The sequence below is a fragment of the Ailuropoda melanoleuca genome, chromosome 4 (genome assembly GCF_002007445.2).
Source record: "Ailuropoda melanoleuca isolate Jingjing chromosome 4, ASM200744v2, whole genome shotgun sequence".
In the NCBI taxonomy this organism is placed as follows: domain Eukaryota; kingdom Metazoa; phylum Chordata; class Mammalia; order Carnivora; family Ursidae; genus Ailuropoda; species Ailuropoda melanoleuca.
In genome coordinates this window covers 138,835,702-138,857,289 of record NC_048221.1, presented here as the reverse complement: position 1 = coordinate 138,857,289, position 21,588 = coordinate 138,835,702, and the positions used below count along the sequence as shown (strand labels likewise).

The following is a 21,588-nucleotide window of genomic DNA, read 5'->3' as shown; positions in this document are numbered from 1 at the left end:
TGTTTAAGCACCACGGGCTATTTCTTGAAAGTTCAAGGTGTTTCTGCCCTCCAACATAGCAAGCAAAACTATGAAACACGATCGTAAGGTAAACAAAAAGCATCTGTCAACCATTACGCAGTGCACATAGTTCTTGTGAGGAAAAAAAAAAAAAGATCAGATTCAATCTCTGTGAAATGGCAAAGGAATTAGTTTTCCCCTGAAACACCCATGCTGTTCTGGTGAACATCTCTACAGAAAGAGGTGAGAGAACCAGGAGAAAGGCAACAAAAACAACCCAAAAGATTAGAAGAATTTCTATGTGAAAGTAGTTTGGAAATACAAAGATTGACAAGTGAACGACTAAGGCCAAAAAAGCATTAAGGAGTAAAAAGTTTCAAAATACTACCATTGTTGATCATTTGATATATGTATAGCCTGCAGGGAAGGTGACTCAAATATAGCTGTGGGATTTTTTTAGGAATAAGTTGTTTTTTAGATATACGAGCGAAAGAAAGGCATTTGAGACAAGAGAACCCATGAAAATCTCAGAGGTATGAAAGAACCTGGTTCATAGTGATTTATAGAGAGCATCTCCCCCTACCAAGTTGCTGACATAACAGACTAGAACTCACAGCTTGGGGTCGGCCACCACCATTCACTTTGAATGAATAACACAGTTGGCTCCAGCCACCCCTCCAGATGGCCGATACCGCACCACAAGAAAAATGGCAGCCCAGCGCATCTATCCAAAGAGATTCGAATTCCAGGAGTGCTTTCTGGGAGGGGCAGACCATAGAAGGGGCACTGAGAAGAAAGGGTTAATGACATTAGCCAACATGAACAGAGAGGTATCAGACAGTTTCCAGAAAGAGCGATGCTACAGTTCTGCCCCAAATTGAAATCATTTCCCTCTTTAGCCCGGAGGCAGGAACTCAGCATCATGGGGCAGGTTGTCATTCCTGGCCTTTCCTTCCCCTCCCTTTACCTGCAACACAGGTAGGGTGACACTGAGCAGATGGAAGCCAACCTTTCCCCTGACAAGGCACATATTTGAAAGTAAGCATGCCTTGGATGTTCCCAATAATACCTACTGGTGAGGACGGTCAGCATCTTGTCAACTTGCCAAGCCTGGGACATTTCTACTCCTGGTAATGGGGAATTTAAAAATGACCATTTCTTATTTCGGCCCTCACATGCCAGATTCAAACTTTGAGGTCCTACACTCAGAGAAACTGAACTTCTCAAACATATTGCATGGCGATTTTCCCCTAACAGATATGTGAGCACGGTGCAATTCAGGAGCAATCAAACAGTATGGCCTTCCTATTAAAAGGACAGAAATATTCTAGACCTGTGCTATTTTTAATCAGGAATGAGAGCTCCAAGTTATCAGACCTGCCCAGTGAGATTCTCACGTTGACACGGTTTCACGGGTCACGCAGCGCTCAGCTTCCCGGAGCCTCCAGAGACGCGGCCACTTACTACACAAGATGTTCATGCACCACAATTAGAATTAAATGAGCATATGGCAGAAGAAATCTGCTTGCAGGGGGGAAAAATGAAAAGTAATATCACAGGGAAAATGGCACAAATTAGGGAGAGCCATTAGAGAGGCTGTGGACAGAGCAATGCCACCTGAGGAACAGGAGCCAGGAGCCCCCGGCGCAGTGGGCTAGCCCAGGAAGGAAGGAGCACACGGGAAGTTCAGATCATGCTTGCCTTCTGCCTACAACTTGAAACCCAACCATCCCGTCCCTGCCGATGTCCATGGCTCTTGCAACCATCTAGCCAACAAGGCTCCTTGCTTTGAAGAATTAATCCTTTTAACTAGGGCTGAAAGAGAACTCACAGAAAAGGAATTAGCAGCCAGTTTAAGTTTTCACCTTAACTTATATTTCAGTTGCTTTGGCTTCAGAGAAGATTTCCTTGAAGGCTCCCCCATGATGACTCATGGGTCATAGAATCAGGTGGCTCATAGGTACTCCTTATAAGCTGGAAGGGTCCTGCTAATGGGTCCTCATTCATTAAAGACAGGTTTAATGGCTTCATAAAGGATGCTCCTTATTCCCTGAGTCACCCTGTAGCAATCAAACCAGCCAGAAAACTCTCTGATCTCTGTTCCTTGTCAACTTTGGCCCCAGTTGGATGCTCCACCAGAGCTCTGGGCTGTGACATCTGCATGCGGTCATCCACTCTAGCTAAGGAGACCTAGTTACTAAATCTGAGACTCTTTTGGTCCAGTGTTCACAGGCAAAGAGAACCTACTTCGTGGCACCTGCTGTAGTTCACATCCTTGACTGTGATCTCACGGAGTCAGCTCACTACCACAAGGAAGACGGAACCCAACACCAACCCAGTGTTACTACCTAAAAAATGCTTATGGGAGCTACTCTCCAATTAACCACACATCCCCAACATCTTGCCCTTCTGAAGCCCCCCTCACTTTGAATCTTGGCTGGTGTGATGTCAAGTAAAATGTGGCTGAAGAATTGCTACATGACTTCCGGGGTTGGGGTGCAAATTTCTGCCTTTGTCTCTTGAAAGGCTTGTTCTGGAGAAAGCCAGGCCCGATGCCCTGTTGCAAGGAAGCCCAAACTAGCACGTGGAGAAGCAGCATGGGGAGAAAGAGCCAAGCACCTGCCGCTCCTGCAGCCATCGCACTGGGTGCCAGACAGGAGCGAGGAAGCCCACCCAGCAACCCCGCCCAGTCAAGCTTCCAGATAAATCCCAGTTCTGTTCACAGGAGGGACTTGGGGAGAACTGCCCAGCTGAGCTCAGCCAAGCCACAAAGCTGTAAGACACAACCATATATGGTTGTTTTAAACCAGTAAGTTGTGAAGACAGACAGCACGACCCATGCTCCACTCACATTTTAAGTCCAAAGTTGGAAACACTACCTTGGATTCCAGAGACAAGTGTATTTGCTCACCAAATAAAGAATGTCCTTCACTGAAGGAGGGTGTAGAGGCAGGAGGTAAGGCCATGTCATCGAGGACGGGGAATGTGGGTGAAAGTTACCATCATTACCTGAGTCATGACAAAACATCCATGACCACAGTTCTCCTACACCCTCCCTCCTAAGTTTGCATGACTTTCCCTTCGCCCAGAATACTTTCCTCTAAATGCCTGCCTGAAAACTCCTTACTCATCTTTAAGTTTCAACATTCATGCACCCTTCTCCAAGAAGCCTTCCTGGCCGTTTCAGATGGCCTAAACTCTGACTTGCTATGAGCTGCATTAGAGTTCCTGTCACTGTGTCATGATAGCTCTTCACATCTTTATCGCCCATGCAGCGGGGCACTGAGGGCAGGGTGGTCTCTGTAGTAGTTAGCTAGGGCTCCGGAAACAAAGCACCACAGACTGGGGCTTAAATAACAGATATTTACTCTCTCACACTTCTGGAGACCAGAAGTCCGAGGCCCAGCCATCTGCAGGGTTGGTTCCTTCTGAGGCCACCAGGGAGAATGTGGTTCAGCCTCTCCCCTTGGCTTGTGCACGGCTGTGTTCTCCTTGTGTCTTTACTTGGTCTTCCCTCTCTGTGAGTCTTGTCCAAATGTTCTCTTCTTATAAGGACACCAGTGAGATTGGACTCGGGCCCACCTTAATGACTTCACTCTAACTTGATTACTTTTTAAGGACCCTATCTCCAAATATGGTCCCATTCTGAGGTACTGGGAGTTAGGACTTCTACATATGAATTTTTCTGGGAGGAGGGGACACAGTTATACCCATAACAGTATCTTGTTCTTCCTTGCATTTCCAGCTCTCGGCAAGCAGGTGCTCTATGAAGGGAGAGAAGAGGAGGGAAGGACAGAGAGAGAGGCGAGAGTTTGGAAAGAAGGGTGTGGGGATAGGTGTGGCGAAGTAGGAAGGAAACTACCCCTCAGAGTATCCTATGACTTTGAAAAGGTGAACCCTAGTATTCCCCAAATCTGGAGGAATGAGAGAAGTAAGATAAGAAACAGTATCAAGAAGGGCAGCAGACAGGTGGTGGGTAAAGAGGCAGACAGAATATGAAAAATGTGTCAAGACTAAAGTATGAGTAGGAGAAGAGAGAAAAGATGCTAAGAATGTGAACAGAAAGAAGTTTCTAGTTAACACCTACTACAAGGGTCACTTAAATAGCTGGCAGAGAAATAGACAAAATCTAATGCTCCTATTTTGATGATCAGAGAAGACAGCAGAAGAAATGAGTAACAAGAAATAGAAAAGAAATAAGTGGATGGGCATCTGATTCAAAGAACCAAATTTTTTTTTTTTTAAGATTTTTATTTATTTATTCGACAGAGATAGAGACAGCCAGTGAGAGAGGGAACACAAGCAGGGGGAGTGGGAGAGGAAGAAGCAGGCTCATAGCGGAGGAGCCTGATGTGGGGCTCGATCCCATAACGCCGGGATCACGCCCTGAGCCGAAGGCAGACGCTTAACCACTGTGCCACCCAGGCGCCCCAGAACCAAATTTTTTATGAGCACCAAAATGGAAAGGTGTCTCCACAAACATGCACCATTATATGCACACGCAATCGCGGCCCGAGTGCACTGTGATACGCACGGGCTCACTGCACTTAATTGAAAACAGTATCAAGAAATAGTCTTAAATCACTTTGCCTAATCATCCATAAAGAACTCACATATTCTAAAATGCGATGAACCAGATGGAAAAAGAAAAAAAAACCAGCTTCACCTCTGGCTTTAATTCTATCAGAGAAGATAAATCATTTTGCATCTAACAATCACTACATAAATAGACGGATATTTTATAAACATAGCACCAATAAATGTCTTGATGTCTAAATTTTTCTTCTCAAAGTATTCAGGTTGTTAACAAATTGTTAGGAAAACATTCCTACACAAAGATACAAATGTAGACACTTCTGTAAAGGGCATTAGAACACCATGGATGTTGGAGCACAAGGGATGCAGCTGTTTCTAAGTCAGCCTGTAACATGTGGCTTGGCTTCTTTGTAAACAATATATGTTTTAATGAAATCCTACAGTCTGCTTTGAAAAAATAATCCTATACACAGCAGTAGCACACGCATAGAGCATCTGAACGTTTTTGACACTAAAATAGACCCCTCCCAGTCATCCCAGTGCTGCGACATCAGGCGCTGAATAGAATGCAGTGTGTGTGTAGAATATTCTTCCAGCTAAAATGGGGGCCAAAAGTCAAGGGAGGCAAGGAGTGGGGAGAAGACACTGAATGCGCTTAGAAATTCATGGCCGCTCCTTATTAAAGTGCCATCTATTCACCTGCTCCCTCCGCGTCAAGCTGCCTGGACTGGTGTTTGCACCTGTAAACTGGTATTGTCTGAGCAGTGGGCAGCTGGAACCTTCTGCACATCTTCTCTTGTCAGGGATGAATCAATCATCTCGAAAGATGTCAGCATCTGCCCAAACCATTTTATATTAGAATAAGTGGCAGATGGTGGTGTTTTTATATTTAATCAGTTCCACCAAAGGCAGTTTCGTCTCTTATAAAACGAAACCATCTGTAGCTCGTAGGTGTGCAGATCTCACTAAATACCGGCTATTGAACCTTTCCTCTGAAAGGTAAAGCCGTACGTGCTAACACGGGTTGACATTCAGCACAATAAACCCAGAAATCCTTTAAAATAAAGCCGCGTGTTTTAATAAATACTTGCATTTAATAACACTAAATATTTATGGCTGACATGCCCTTCACGTGAGGTTTGCAACAGAGGTCTTTGTTTTCACGCCCAGCCTAGCTTCCAACCATGTCTGGAAGCCTCTCGCTCTAAACTGCCTGAAAATATTCCCGCAACAAAAACAGCCTTTCTCTTTGCCTCTGAATTGTCTTTACAAGCATTTTATCTCTACTTTGACGTGAGTTCTTTCAGCACAGGCAGGCTCTGGCCACAGAGGAGTCAACCTGACGTACACACGCATGCACCAAGGTTCACATGCTCACACCCGGTCACACTCACACACACACAATCACACCCACAACACCAATCACATGAACACATGCATTTCTGTATCACCACCAGGGTGGGGTCTGACCAGATGTAGAAACCAGAATGCTTATTTCAAAATGCTGGCAGATGGAACCCCTACTTTTTCGGCCACAGAAAGCAATGAGCAATCGTACCACCAACAGTAGTGTTTATACTTTATTCCTTCCAGAGTTGGAAGCAAAGGTCAGCGTAACAAGGGTCCAGAGAACGAGCTCTGTTCCCATGGTGAGCGGGTCATGCCCGGGGCACCATGTCCCCGGGTGACGAGACTGCAGGTGCAGGTGGTTAGGGAGCCTTTGGTCCCACTGGAACCACCGGGAGAGTAGTGTGAAATTATTTTAATCTTTGACCAGCTCCAATCTCTCAAAGTCCAAATTCCTCTGCTCAGCACCCACAGCTCTTCCAGCCTGGCTCCAGCCTGCTTCACTGTCCCCTCTGCTCCATGAACTTCTCGTTCTGCAAGGAGCTTTTCAAAGTCACCCTCAGCATCCCCTAGGATCATCTCCTCCATGGCTCCCCTCTTTTCTCTGTTTCTTGCAACTGAATGCCATGACTACTTATTACCACTCAGCCACCTCTCCATCATCCCACATTCTGTTCTATTTTCTTTGCATATCCCCATTTCAACTTCTTATGTTAGCTTCACGCAGAGCCAAGAGGTCAGTAAATGTCCGTTAGATGAACGAATGGGCGAATGAATGAGTTGCAGGCATTTGCTCTATTGAAATATGGTATCTCAAGGAAGTGGAAAATGACAGGGTTTATTATTTTTCCTCCAAAGCAACAGAAAGGAAACAAAGTAATTAGAAAGAGCAGGATGAATGGAACACAAAAGGAAGGCGATGTCGTGGTGAGTGAAGCAGATTTTAGTGCCTAGAAGTCAAACAAAATTAAGACCTCCATGAAAGAAGTAGAATTCACTGTATTTCAAGACTTTTTTAAAAACACGATTGTGATGAAGCAGCTTCCCATGAGTTAAAACCAACTCGGAAATCCAGCAGGCATGTCAAATACAACGTGGTTGGAACACTTTCTTCAGTGGCCGTTCCACCTGCCCCCTCCTCCGTAAGCCAGCCACCACCAAGCCAGGTCCTCCCCTCACCTTTTCTCTCTCAGGAGATGGACCGCCCCCATCAATCAGCTGCTTAGCCAGAAACTTAGAAGCAGCAGGTCCAACCGGTGGGAGCTTGAGAACAGCGCCATCCAGCCACCACCCTCCCTGCACCGCTCCACCGTCCCACTCCTCATAGCCACCGCCCTCTGTGCTAGCCTAAGCGACTGCCACCCTTCCGTCTGGCCTCCCCACTTCCTCACACCTCACTCAGGCTGCGCTCCACCCAGCATCCAGCATAATCTTTGCAAAGCCTATGTCGGAGATCTTGTCACTCCCCAGCTTAGAACCTTCCAGCAAGTTCCTGACGTGTTCAGAGTAAAATCCAAATCAGTGGGTCCACCAGCCCCTGCATAGTACAGCTCTTCCTGGTCATCTGACTTGCCTGGATGTTTTGTCTTCAGAAGGCCACGTTAGCCTTCTGTCCCTGGCACAGACCAACCTCACTCCGGCCCTGGGGCTTGCATGTGTCTCTCCGTCCTGAGGTTGCTCTCCTACCATTCTCACATGGCTGCCTCTCCTCCCGTTCGTGTCTCAGCTCCAGAGCCATCTCCTCCTCCGGGCCTCTCAAACTAGAGCCACCCCTCCTGCTCCCCTCACATCTGACATTTTCTTCACACTACTTATCACTGCCCAAAATAACCTTATCTATTTGACCGTGCATCTCTCCCCACTAGAAGCAGATGGGTTGTTCATTTTGTTTCGTTTTGGCTTTTTCCCTCTTATCCTTGCTATGTCTCCAACACCTATAATTGCACTAGCCCTTGATAGGGATTCTAAATATCATCAACGGACTGATGGATTCTTCCAACATAACCAATATTTCAGCTCTCTTCAGATGAATGGCTTAAATAAAGGTATATTAAATCCTTTGGAAAGTTCCTACTGATTCCCCTGGCAGATACATTCTTATCTGTCTCATCGCCTGTGCATTAAAAAATGGCATCTAATTCAAGATTGTAGGCTGGTTCACCTGAAATTTGCCTAACTACTGTCTCTTTTCCTATTTTGTAAAGGTCATGGGCCTTTAGCTATTGTCCATACATTAGACAAACAATTGCTAAAAGAATTGTGATATATACCAGGCACTGTGCAAGGGATATGCAGACAGACTGAGCTCTGAGAGGTCTGAGCGTGGTGGGGAAGACACATTAGCCTGGGGAGAAATCAGAAAACATTCCCCAGAAGTGGCGTTTGAAGAACATTGAGGGCATCAGGGCATTTCAGAAAGGACACGGTACTTGGCCTGATGTGAGGACGTGAAATTACTCAGGCAATAGACTGACATGCCCGGAACTTAACAATCATGGGTGTGTGTGATCATATCCTAGTTTCTAAAACAAGTGCCCCTCCCACAATCCCCCCAGATGAATTCTACGTTTGGACCCAGTCTGACCAGCCAGAAGTCCTCGACTTCACTACTCGTGGTGCCTATCGATAGAGCCTGCCACATGCCATCCGTTTCTATAGTTCAGAAAATAGTCCCTTGTGCCGTTCATAGATATTTATATGGAAATTCAGACACAAAATCTCTTTTAGAACATGGTGCTAGGAAAGATGGGTATGATAATGCCTGTCTCGAAGGGGAAACCTTTATTGCCCCAGAGTAACTGATTCGCTCTCAAAGGTCACAGGATGTCTCTTTGTCCTGATGCTGAGAACCTCAGACCTAAGTGTGATCCTAAACCACGGTCACTCTTAGCACCTTATGTCTCAGAGTTTACCCATCTACTCACTTCTTTGCTGCTTTATGTCCCTATTTCCATCTCTTGGTTAAATGTACTGAATTGCTACTATCACTCTTCTGGTTTGCTGGCTGGTTGGTCGCTGTGTCATTTGAGTGTGTGTGTGTGTGTGTGTATCATATGTATGCATGTGAGTGAGTGTTTGGGGTAAGTAGCTTCAGATGCTTTTGAAAATTGTTACATAATAAAATCTAGTATTTTAAATGTGTTCTTGTTTCCTCTGGGTACATTTTAACACAGGGCTAGAGAGGAGTTAAATTTGCCCAGCTTTGATAGAGGCAGTGAAGAGCCCCCCTTCACAATCTGGGTGTCCGTCCTGACTGTTGTGCAGATGCCCCAGGATTTGCAGAGTGATCTGCTGTACCCACCAATGGGAAGAGAAGCCAGTCAATGATTAAACAAATCTTTAACAGAAGAAATGTTGAACGGGCAGATAGAATGCCCTCCTCCTTTGAAAACAATTTTGTTTTCACTAAAGAGGGAAGAAAGTAAGGAAAGGAGAAAGTTTATATGGGAGAAATTAGTAAATATTTAACTGGTAAAACAGGCAAACGTATTTTGTCTTATTTTGGAATTCACAAGGATTATTCCTTCTCCTTGGCAGACATCAATGGCTATTGTCTGCCCAGTGTCCCTGCTCCCTACCTTCTTCTGACAAAAAATCAGCCATTGAATCCCATCCTCTTGGCCACAGGCACTTGAGTAAACCTGTGAGCCAGGACAGACCATCTAGAACCTTCCCTGGAATTTTAGGTGTGGATACTTAGAGAGGATAGCCTTCTTTCTCTAGAGTCCTGAACGGAGGCTGGTAAGCCAACAGAGGCTGCCTGCCAAGTTTCTCACTGCCTAAGGAGGCTCATCTGCAGGCCAAGATAAAGCTTCAGCTCAAATTACTCGAGTTTCTGTCACTTGCAACTGAAAGAATCCAGGCTGGCATAGTCTCATCTTACAAAGGAGGGGAGAGAAGCCCAGACAGGAACCCAGAGTTCATGGTCACTGCCGGGGGATGCCAGGACTCCCAATGCACAGTCAGGGCCCTCCTGCTGGGCCACCTCCAGTTCCTTTGCCTGGGCTTAGAGGGGGCCCAGGCCCCACATCCAGAGTTCACCCCGAGGAAGATGAAGGACCCAGTCTTCAATGTGTTCCCTTGGGGCCCCTTCCATCCTTTCTCCTGCCCGCCCCCCTCGCCCTATAGTCACAGTGACAGAAAAGACTACACCACTACTAGAAATCTCCTAAAAATCACTAAGACTGAGAACCTAGGCATTATTCTGAGCCCTGCCTCTGGTTTGTACTAACATGTTTCTATTCCTTTAATAAAGAACTTGAATGATGAGCTCCTGCTTTTATTTAAACAGTGCTTCATGTTTGCTTTGCTCCCTCTCCTGCTGAAAACTCCCACCTGCTTTGCAAACATCGCAGCGGGTCTGGCTACTCCTCCTGTGAGGAAGGTGGAAATGGAGCGAGAAAGAAGCAGAGATCTTTCTCCAGGTCCATGGAGCTGGACAGAGAAATGGCTGCCTTGTTTCGCACTTTGGTGGAAGGGGCCTTGGGCTCACCTCCTGGCTTAAGCACCAGCTCACTATTATGACACGGAAGACTGTACTTCCTGACCCAAACCTGTGTTCTTCCCCCTTGAAATGCAGACGCTAGTGGCGCCTATTTCCGAACGACTGTGAAGATTCGGTGAGACCCTGTCTTTGCAGCACCTAACACTGCTCTGGGAGCACTGCAGGTCCTGGGTTAACGCTCATTTCCTCCTCCTTCCTGTCTCGGCTGATTAGAAAAAGGATGTTTCACATGACACACTAGCCTACCTGCTCCCAAGTAAGTTACATGGTATTATCACATCTTCTCATACATCAATATACATAAGATGAATGGTGTAACGCTATTAGCATAATGAATATTCTAATTATGGTTCTAACATTAAAGCTGGCACCAAACATTAATCCCTAGGGAGTACCAATTGCCAAGGGTGTAATTGCCCACCCGCGATGGGATATATGTACTGCAGGGATTGAACCTGTGAAATCAGGGAGCCATCGCACTTTTCAAAACACAGGAGGAAATCTGTTACAGCAGAGCACTGAGACACAGGCTTGCACAAGCGCACACACACACACACACTGTCCCTCTCCCTTCATGTCACTCTGGTCTCTGACAATTTAGCCAGCACCACTGACCAGGGTCTTCCGCCAGGCTGGAAGCTGGTGAGGACATTTCCCCACGCTTCTCCAACAACAGCCCTGTGAGGGGTTTTAGCGGCGGATTTCTACTTCATGGATGGGGACCTGAGGCAAGGAGAGGTTAAGTAACAGTAACTGTAACCAACCAATAGTAACCGTACCGATAGTAACTGTAACCAACCAACCAACAAGAGCTAACACTGCTCGGTGCTTTTTACAGACTGTTTCTGAAGCCATTTACATGGGGTTTGGTCCTTGTTATCCCATTGTGCACGAGACACCAATACCTAGCAAAAGTCATACAGCCACACATGGGTGGAGCCAGGACTTCCCCTCGGGTCATTGCTCCCAGAGAGCAGACTGAAATGCCGAGAGAGACTCCCCACTTGTCTGGGCTCACTCAGCTCCCCGCCAGGAACCTGCAATCCAAACCCAGCTTCACCAGATACCAGTCAACACCCTACATGGCAGTGTTTCTGGAGTTCAGCAATTAACCTGACATAATTCCTTACGGTTATCTTGAAAAGAAAATGACTGCAAAACTGAACCCCGAGGGTGCCTCTGTTACAGCGGAGTAAAGTCTGCTCCCCAGCACACTGGTCTGTCCCCAACACTGCCAGCTTCCAGATTTTTGTCAATAACTCGGATAGGAACAAACCAGGTCCCAGCTTACGTTTGTGGAAGGCATAAAGGCAGATCAGGGAGTTGGGCTGGATGGAAACTGGCCTTGACATTGAACTCCAGCTCTGCCAGGTGCTGCCCTGTTTAAGTCGGTAAGTTAAAACCGAGGGTGCAAATGGAAGAGAGCCCTGCAGGGAGGCTAAAGGAACCAGGACGGGAAAAGAGTGTCCTGCCTCATGGTGGCCCCCAGGGGGGAAATTCGGGGAGATTGGTACACCCAAGTGCAGGCAGTTAGGAGCATGAATCCCCCCACCTGTCCCAGAAGCAGCAGATGTCAGACAGCCCTGAACCTGGGAGCTTTGGAAGGAGGAAAGCTGGAAGATCCAAAGATCAGGGTCATCCTAGGAACCCTCTGCCAGAAAGCCAATCTCTTTCTTCTCAAAGGATCAGGTGCCAGGGAGCAGGTGAGAGCCAAGACTGCGGAGGGAGGCAGACGCCAGCTCCCAAGAGCTGCACCGGCCTTAGGGACCTTCCTCAAAGGTGAGAAGCAGCCAGTAAAAGTGGCAAATGGGTGGGGTTTCCACAGGATCACACGGGCCCAAGAGTGCGAAATGAATGGGAGGTAAGCAGAATTGAAGGCAGAGAGACAAGTGAGTGATTTGGATAAGAAATCCACAGAAGAGGCAATTCAAGAGGTCTGAAGGATGTGAAGTTGGTGTGGTGACTGATTGGAACGGGTCTTCGGGGAAGACAGACATAAGGGCAGCTCCCAGGTATTGGATTGGAAAGCTGACTAATAATACAACTCTTTTAAAGATCAATCTGAAAGCTGACACATAATTATAGGAGTCTCCTTAGAAGACTTAATATTCTATGCCATGGATCACAACATGTCATACAGAGTATTTGCACTTTGATTCGGCATCTCTCTGCTAATTTATGTATTTAACATTGTATTTCCATTCGAAATGCTTCCAGAAGGAAGGAGAGTGGAGGTGGGAGATGGAGAAGAGGGTGTGTCTACGTGACTAACGCCCAGAATAGGAATAGGGGCAGCTGAGCAAGGTCTCTTGGAGCAGGACCAGGCTGCCTGACAAGGGGTTGGAGTCCTGTCCCTCAGCAAAGCCACTTGCAGAGAGCAGCTCACATTCAGAGCCCACGATGTTGAGAGTCAGACGTTAATGGTAACAGTCAGGTATTAAGGATGACCCCTGGTGCGCAGGGAAAAGGGGACCCTCAGTGAGGGGCCTGGGGGCCAATTGGAGCAACACGCATCCTTCAAGTTCCCTTTGCCACCCTCCACCGTCTGTGTTCCTGTGGGCTCAGAGCCTGGGGTTCTAACGTTTGGAAGGGCATGCCCATCTGAACCATCTTGTCGGGGACACTGCCCATGCCTTGTCTTGCTTTCAGGGTTTAAAGCAAGACCAGTCTGTGGACATCTCTACTTGTCCACTGCACCGCATGGGCCTCAGGCCACTCCTGGGCTTGGCCTCCAGGGACAGAAGGTCCAGAAGCTGAAGCCTTCGGGGGAGGCTTCAGCACAGGCACCTGCTCAGGAAAGACAGTGGGTGCACCTCCATCTCCAGGCAGACCCGGCCCATGCTGGGCTTGTCCCGCTGCCAGACAGTAAACCCCAGGAGCAGGTGAGGCAGGGTCTCCGTGAGCCCGTCCTTGGGCCTCCTTTGGGGCTGCAAGTCAAGAGGGCTGTTCAGCCACAGAAGCCAAAAGCACATCTCACTCTAAGCTATGTCCCTGGCTTTCCCCAAATCCATAATCCATCCTGTCACTGGTTTGCTCATTCACTCATTTATTCATGTATTCATTATGCATTCAATACACATGGTTGACAGGTGGAATTATTGACCCACCCCAGCAACAGGAGTGAGCTTGCCATTCAGGCTTAGACAGAGTCCCCTTGCATTCCCGTGGGGTTTGGTGCAGGGCTGCATGAGATCAGAGCCAATCGGAATTAAGCCAGGACATTTACTGGAGCCATCTGGAAAGAGGGGCTCTCTTTCTGCCAGACCTGTGAGGCTGTAAGGCTGGAGCTGCTGGGGGCTGTGCAGGTGATGGCCTGAGGCACCGCCCCCAAGGAGACCAGAGCCAGACCGTGCAGAGAGCAAACGGGTCCCAGGGACGCCTCGCCCGCCCAAGCCCTCCAGGCCTGAACTCCTGAGTCACGTCCATTAAGCTCCCTAATAAAGCCCTTCCCCCATCCTTTTTTTATTTTAAGCCTGTCTTGAGTAGGTTTCCCATCACTGCACCTGGAAGAATCCTGACCAACTGATCACCTTCAAGGCTCTGTTCGTGGCCTGCCATTTCCACAAAACCTCCAAAGGGTAGAGAGAATGCACCTGCATCACACTTCCGTGGTTTGGAGGACATGGTACTTTGGGTTTTTTATTATCGCCTTCTTGACTATATCCTGAGTTCCTCAAACACGTGTCTAATTTTATATTCTCCTGTGACTTCCACAGAGCCTGACTCGATACCGAGTCGTAAATGCTCGATATGCCTTTCTGTGTATTTACTGTCTAGTGTGAGTTTAGATGGTCTACCTTCTTTCAATAGAATTTCTCCCAAAACAACCCATATCCACTCCCGCCTTTTAAAGCCTGTATTCCTCAAACAGCACTATTTGTTCTGTCCATATATATTTTCTGGGGCACTTACTCTGTGCTGGACATAGGTGCTGGGTCCAGGTGACCAGGCTCCTCCCTGGTTGGGAGGGGAACAGACAAGGAAACACACATGTGCCCTTGACGTGAGGAAGAGCGGGACCAAGGTGAGGGAGCTCCGGTACTCTGCAGCTCCTCGGCCCCCTGGCTTCCCACGCGGTGCTGGAGGACGAAGACGTGAGTACAGACAGGTGAACACGTAGGATCTGTTTGTATAAGGGACCATCTGTGGAAATCCATCTGTCTTGGCCTCTAAGGAAACACTATAACATGAAGTCTAAAAACACAAGAAAAAATAAGCACTCACATTACATCATAAATAAATGACTAATAAACACTGACCAATGTTCATGGAATCGGCACCTGCTTACCAGAGGCCACAAACCCATGGCTCCCTTCACATTTTAATTTGAAAATTTACAAAAGCAGAAAAAAGGGGGCAGCTGTGTATTTTCAAAAGAATACAGCCCTGTGTTCCCAAAAATTAATAATCTCAGACCTTCAGGTCAAAGCAGTCTTCATATGCTCTCTTCTCCTCCCACCCCCAAAATCCTACAGTGAAATCATTTAATACATACTCATGGAAACACTGCATGTGCTAAGCAATGTGTATGATGATAATAACACAACAGTGTTTGTTCCCAGAACTGAAAGTCTGGTGGCAGATCAAATCAGGGAACTTTTCTTGATCCCTTGCTGAGCCCTGTGACCAAATTTGTCATTTATATAGACTGCTACAACGCCTAGGGCTAGTCTCACCATCTAGCTACCGTGCATTCTTCTACAGCTTCTATTACAATATTTGCCCACCTAACACGCACAGCCTCCACTGTGGGGAAGTTCCAGGCTGTACCTTCAGGGGCCCTCCATCCGCTCTCTGGCCAGATGGTGAGGGTTGGGCTGGCAGGCAGCCCGACAGAATGCTCAGGCCCAGGCCATCGGAGCTTCCTGTCACTCTTGCACAGCAACCAAGTCAGGGGAGAATGTGACCCCAACATAGGCCAGTTCGAACCAGAGCATCAGTCCCCAGAATACTGGAGGAAAACAGGAGACTGTTTCCTTTCAACCGGTTATCTGACCTGGGGAGACATAAGACTGAATCTGCCTGGATCCAGCAGGTGGAGAAAACATACCTGAACACAAAACCACCAGCCAGGGAGGTCAAGTCTCAATGATTCCATTTAACCATTTCTCCACTTCTGCTCACTTGAGCCAGCTAGTCCTACCCTAAACTTTTCAATTGCATGAATTAATGAATTCCCTTCTTTGCCTTAAGCTATTGGAAAAAATTTCTGTCTTACAATCAAAGCATTTAAATTAACAATGTGTTGAATTCCCTCGACTCTGGGGGTAATGGATTAGGGCAAGAGTCAGGTATCTTTTTCTGTTCCTTCCACTGGACCTAGCATGGTGCCCCTGGAGCACTCACTCAGCTGACACTCACTAAGGGATGAACTACCCAGATCCTGACATCGCAAGGTAATTCACACACTGTTCATCCAGCAACACCCACCTCTCTGTTCAAGGTGTTCTAGCAAAGGGGGGACTAAACCCGGAGAGTCTCGGTTGAAGTAGGTCCTCAGCTTTGTGAGTTCTCCCAAGCATGAGCAGGCTCGGGAAGACTCGTAAGTTCAGATAAAACTCATAGGAGAATGATTAAAGCAGATGGTAATTTACTAATAACCATAATAGCTGCCAGTCACCAAACAGTTACCATGAGACAGAAACTAAGCTTCACATTTACACAGCTCGTCTCTCTTGCCATATAATGCTCAGGAAAGAAAAAATTCCTCACCCATCTTCACTTGCAGGGAGGGTCACGACAGCCGAGGGAGGCTTACTAAGCAGATGCCACCTGCTAACGTAGCCAAAGCTTCAGAGCTTCCCCTTGCTCGGGTTCCTTCCACGGCCCTGCGTGATTGCCTCCTGGACATACGGAGGAAGCAGCACCCCTGCCCACTCTGGAAGCATGCAGCTCGTTGGGCCTGGGGGTTTCCCTCTCTGCCCTGGTGATGTTGTCAGGCTAGGAACCAGCTGTGGCCACACCAGGGATCGCAACGAGCCAGCCCCAACCGCACCTTGGGTCTGATCGAGAAGGATCTGAATAGCAGCTCTCTGTCCTGTTGGCTCTGCTCCACGCTGGGGGCTCTCACAGCCCAGCCTTAATGGCCAGCTCACCACCAACCATGCTCGGACTTGGGGACCAGGGGCTGCAGGGACCAGCCGCTGAGGCAGTATCCATTAGCCTGTGCCTAGAAAGAGGCAAAGCTGAAATTCTCCAAGGCAGCCTGGAACAGCCCTCCAGAGGCGGCCCCAAGGTGCCAGCACACAGTCTCGCAGCTCAAAGAGATTTCCCTAAAGTGCCAATAATCCGAAGCAAGTATCCCTTAGCCACGCCCAGAGAAAGACTGAATTCTCTTTCTACTCACTCAAAAGAAAATACTATTCCAAAATTGTTATATGAAGAGACATTCAAAAAATACAGCACCAAACCCTCTAGGGAAAAAAGACTCTGTGGAGATGTGTCAGGCTGTTATCTTAGTATGCTAGATTTCTGGATTTTGTTATGGTTGGGAAATTTGTCTGTGTTCTAGATTTATCGTTTGTTGTGATTTTTCTCCATTCTAAATAAATTTTACCTTCCATACTTAATTTTATATTCATCATTTTGTTTTTTTTTTAAAGTACCAGAAACTATATAAGCTTTAAACTCCACAGGACCTGGATCCATGCCGGCTTTGAGAAATTCTGGCCTGTCAAAAATAAGTACTCCTTGCCTACCAGGATTCCTGTAATGCATGCCTTATTTATCAATCGAGAAGCATCCTTTATTTTTAAACCCTAGAAAGAGAAATAATGCATGACTATTTTGGATAACTCTTATCAGGGTTTAGCCTACCGAGATTCACAAAGGAAAGAAAGGTTGGTTCCATAACTGGAATATTCCCCTCGGTGGCAAGACAGAGAGATACTTACGAGCGGGATTGTGCCCACCCGCAAACTCATTTGCTTAATTCCAAGCCCTAGGACCTCAGAACGCAACTGTTGTCAGAGACAAGGTCTTTAAAGATGTGATTAAATTGAAGGAAGCCTCTTAGGCTGGGCCCTAATCCAGTATGACTGGTGTCCTCATGAGGAGAGAGACACCAAAGCATGTTTGCCCAGAGGTGACCATGGGAAGAAGTAGCAAGAAGGTGTCCATCTTCAAGCCAAGGAGAAAGACCTCAAAGGAAGCCAACCCCGCTGGCATCTTAATCTTGGACTTCCCGCCCAGAGCCATGAGAAAATGAATGTCTGGTGTTTAAGCCGCCCAGCCTGTGGGCGACTGTAATGGCAGCCTGAGCAGACTAAGACCCCGTGACAGATGACTGGGTTCAGAGGGGAAGCGGAATTGCCTGAAGGAAAGTTTAGTACATTCCAAGTTCTACGGAGGACCCGTCCCAAGGGCTGCACCATCTTCCCACCATGACCCACTCCTGAACTGCTGATGGCATGCCTGGTCTCTGAGGAACCAAACGTTGGGGGTGGTGGGCACTTCTGAGTCCTCCCTCCCAGCCCCCCCAACCCCGAGTCCTCCCTGCTCCTCCAGCGGACTCCTTCCCAGCCCGGGTGCCCCACTTCCTCCTCCCACCCACAGCTAAAGTCTCACACTGAAGCCACCCTGACAGTCCACGAATCCTCTCCAGATAACCCCACACCAGCTCCCAGGATCTCCCTGTGAATTTCCAAGTCTGGTCTTCTGCCTGTAACCTCACCCCAGCCTGTGCAGGAATGCTATCTCTGTCCCTTCTTGCAAGTCCCCTGCCTCACTGACCGCCAGAGCCATCCTCCGCCAGCAAGCGGAGTTCTCGCCGGCCACCCCCTCCCTCATCTGTGTTTAGTTTCCAGCCACCAATCACCACATAAAATTGGAGTCCTACCTGTCCCTCTGTTCCCTGCTTAAAATGTAATCTCCAAAACAGACGGATGCAAAAAAACAAAAAACAAACAAACAAAAAACCCCAAACCTGCAGAAAAGCTCCAGAGAAGTTGGTATAACTAAAATATTTGTTAATGAATGAAATGTCTCCAGTAAGAAGTGGTGAAATTCTTGGCCTGTGCTTTATTTGGATAGTAATCTATGGGGCACTTGGGTGGCTCAGTTGGTTAGGCATCTGACTCTTGATCTCAGCTCAGGTCTTGATCTCAGGGTCATGAGTTCAAGTCCTGCAGGGGCTTGAATAGTGATCTATGCGTGTGTGTCACACAGTGGCCTGCACGTGCCCAACAGTCCTTTGGGAAACGGCCGGCTTGGAATCCGTTCAGATGCTCTTGAGCTGTGTGATAAACCCCTGTCGGGGGAACAGCCCAGCAATCCTCATGTTGGAAAAGCTCTTCATGAAAGCGTACAGGTGAGAGGGCCATTTGCTCCAGAGGATGGCAGCTGGCCAAGCCTGATTTAAAGGAAGCCACTCTGCCCAGAACATCTCCCCACCGTGACGGCTCAGCACTCTGGCCGGGAATAAAATCCTCATCGTGCAAGCCACAGGTGCCCAGTCTCCCCAGTTACCCGACAGGATGGCTCAGCCCTCTGACTGTGCTTCCTGCCTAGCCTTCAGAGGAATGCGGGAGGGGGAAGGGGCAGTCACTGCAGGGAGAGGCGAGGCGAGTCTCTCTTCCGGCTTCCCCTCCTTCCTTCTTCTCCTCCCCTACTCCCACCCCAAGCCTGCACAGCTGCAGGGCCTCTCTGGCCTCCACATTATGAGCTTATCCGTAAGAGGCCATCATAGGGTGATGGGCCTGTCCCTTAGGAGGGTGCAGGGCACCCTGGGTTGAGACCAAGCACCAAGGGGACCAGAAGAGGAGGGAAGAAGACAAGAGGCACAGAGGCTGTGCCAGAGCCAGGAAGGACCACGAGAGCACATGAAAAGTGAGATGGAAAAGGAACCCTTTTCCAAGTCTCCTTACCATTCTTTCTGTTAAGAGCCACCTACGTGTAAGAGGCAAGACTGACCACCCCCTTTTCATGCCTAGGCTCTCTCCTAAGCTGGATCTCACCTGGCTCAGGTAACCACCTCCTGCACTATACCTGACAGGCTCAGCTTCCCACTGCCCAGCATGATAACAGTTAAACGATGAAGCTAAAAAAACCCTTAACAATTTAAAAGACACTTATCTAAAAATGAGATAAAAGAGTGTCTCCAAATATTTGTATTCATAGCTATACTATAGTTTCAAAACATAAGAAGGAAACATTTATTTGCTAAGGAGAAAATCTGTTAAAAGAATACAACATTGAATACCTGCAAACGCTCCCCAGGGATTTGTAAATCAGTCACCTAGGACCTCTCTTTTTCTCCCTCTTTTGTGAAGAAATTTAATAATTAACATTGTTGCTCCATGAAAACTATTCCTGCCGCTGAAATTCAATCCAGAGCCACTAAGAGTCACCTGCTCCCCTTTGGAAGGTCTATTACATTTCTACCTGCCTAATGAGCAGAAGTGTGAACGCAAGAGAAAAAAATTGTTGAGGTTGCAGTTATGTGAAACTCCTCATCCCCACTCTCCAAGAAAGCAAATTACAGAAACCGTGTTCCATCCGAGGGCGGAAATTGTTGCAGTCAACCCAAATCAACCCCGACATATGATGTGCAGAAATCGGATACACTGGTAACTGGTGTTAGGTGAACAAACTAAGCAAAGTCTAACTTAGCGAAGAACAAAGGAGTAAAATGATATTGAAAAAAGGGCTATACACCTCCTGTGATAACTATGGGGCAAGGTGCTCCCAAGCGGTTCTTCACAAAACACCACAGATTCCCTTTGGCGTATGACGCCATTCATATTAAAACAGCAAAAATGCTGTTGGTATTTAATATATCTCTGTAGTTTATATAATTATATAAAACCATTGTACTTTCTCATCATGCTATTCTTTTTTTTTTTTTAAGATTTTGTTTATTTATTCGACAGAGATAGAGACAGCCAGCGAGAGAGGGACCACAAGCAGGGGGAGTGGGAGAGGAAGAAGCAGGCTCACAGCAGAGGAGCCTGATGTGGGGCTCGATCCTATAACGCCGGGATCATGCCCTGAGCCGAAGGCAGACGCTTAACTGCTGTGCCACCCAGGCGCCCCTCATCATGCTATTCTTAATTTTGATGTAATACTCATGTCAATCTATCCAAAGATCCTACCTTTATTAACTATACATAGAGAACATTCCTGAAAATTTTATCATTAAGAATATGACATATTTAGCACCACCTGATGGTAAAAAAGAGAGATGAAAATGGTCCTTAATATTTGAATCATGCAAAGAAAAATTATATTTCCATATGAGTGTATATATTTTGCAACATTAAGCATTTTAAGGATTTTAGCAGGTGTGTGACACCAATTTTCTTAGAAATTAAAAATTTTAGAGAGTTTCAATGTAAACTCTACCAAAATTGTGTTTATATAGAAAATAAAATATAAACATCATTATTTTTTCATATCAAAAAATTTTATTTGATAATCAAGTTAAATATGTAAGCCATATAAAATTCTGTGTTTAATAAAAATCCTCGAATTGTGAAAAAGTATATGCCATGAGAGAGTACTAAAATATTACAGATAATGCAGCACAAAATCTTTTTCCAAATTTGAATTTCTCTATACTTAAAATATGAATATTTTAAAAACATGCCGGAGACCTCCAGTTTTAATACAGAAGAGTACAAAAGGAATTTCAACTTTCTTGCCAAGTCAACCTGCAAATTTCAACAAAACCCAAAGGCACACGTAATCCCAGAGCAAAGTATGTAAGAAACAGGAAGGAAATGTGGTGACTGACAGTCAAGCAGGAGAGGGGATACCATGGTTGCAGAAATTTAGACAGGGCTGAAAGGGTAAAAGTCCCAAAGGAAATGGCATAATCTAAGGGGCACGCCCACCTCTGTGGCTGAGGACAGCTGGCAGAGGTGGCTGGTGGGCAGCTCCTGTCGCCTGAGTTTGGTACAAGGAAAACAGGATATGATGGGCTTGATGGAAAATCCATCAGACCTGCCATATATTCAGCAAGCAGTCTATTGGTGAGGCAAGAAGCAGAAGAGAACCTGGGCATTATGGGCCAAGTTGCCTCTGTACATTTTGGATGACTTTGAAAGTAAAGTCTGGGAAAAATGCTCTTAAACACAAGTCTCTGTGTCCTATGAAGAATTCCTGCTAACGTGTCCATGGCCCTGCCTTTCATTGTGTTACTTTGCAATTAGCTGGACAAGCTCTGAGGAGTAAAGAACATGCTGAAAACCCACCAAAAGACA

The 21,588-nt window shown here is 46.9% G+C and overlaps 1 protein-coding gene across 7 annotated transcripts in view; it reads right to left on the bottom strand.

The window, feature by feature from the left end:
* LOC109490461 overlaps positions 1-21,588 on the bottom strand; it is a 252,703-nt gene that overhangs the window by 36,394 nt on the left and 194,721 nt on the right. Inside the window, exon 8 of one of the 7 annotated variants that reach the window (XM_034659954.1) lies at positions 12,458-14,581. The exons of the other annotated variants lie outside the window; for them this stretch is intronic. Coding sequence (XP_034515845.1) covers positions 14,261-14,581 — 321 coding nt within the window. The 3' untranslated portion in view covers positions 12,458-14,260. Of the gene's footprint in view, positions 1-12,457; positions 14,582-21,588 lie in introns of those variants that run through there. 7 annotated transcript variants of the gene reach the window in all.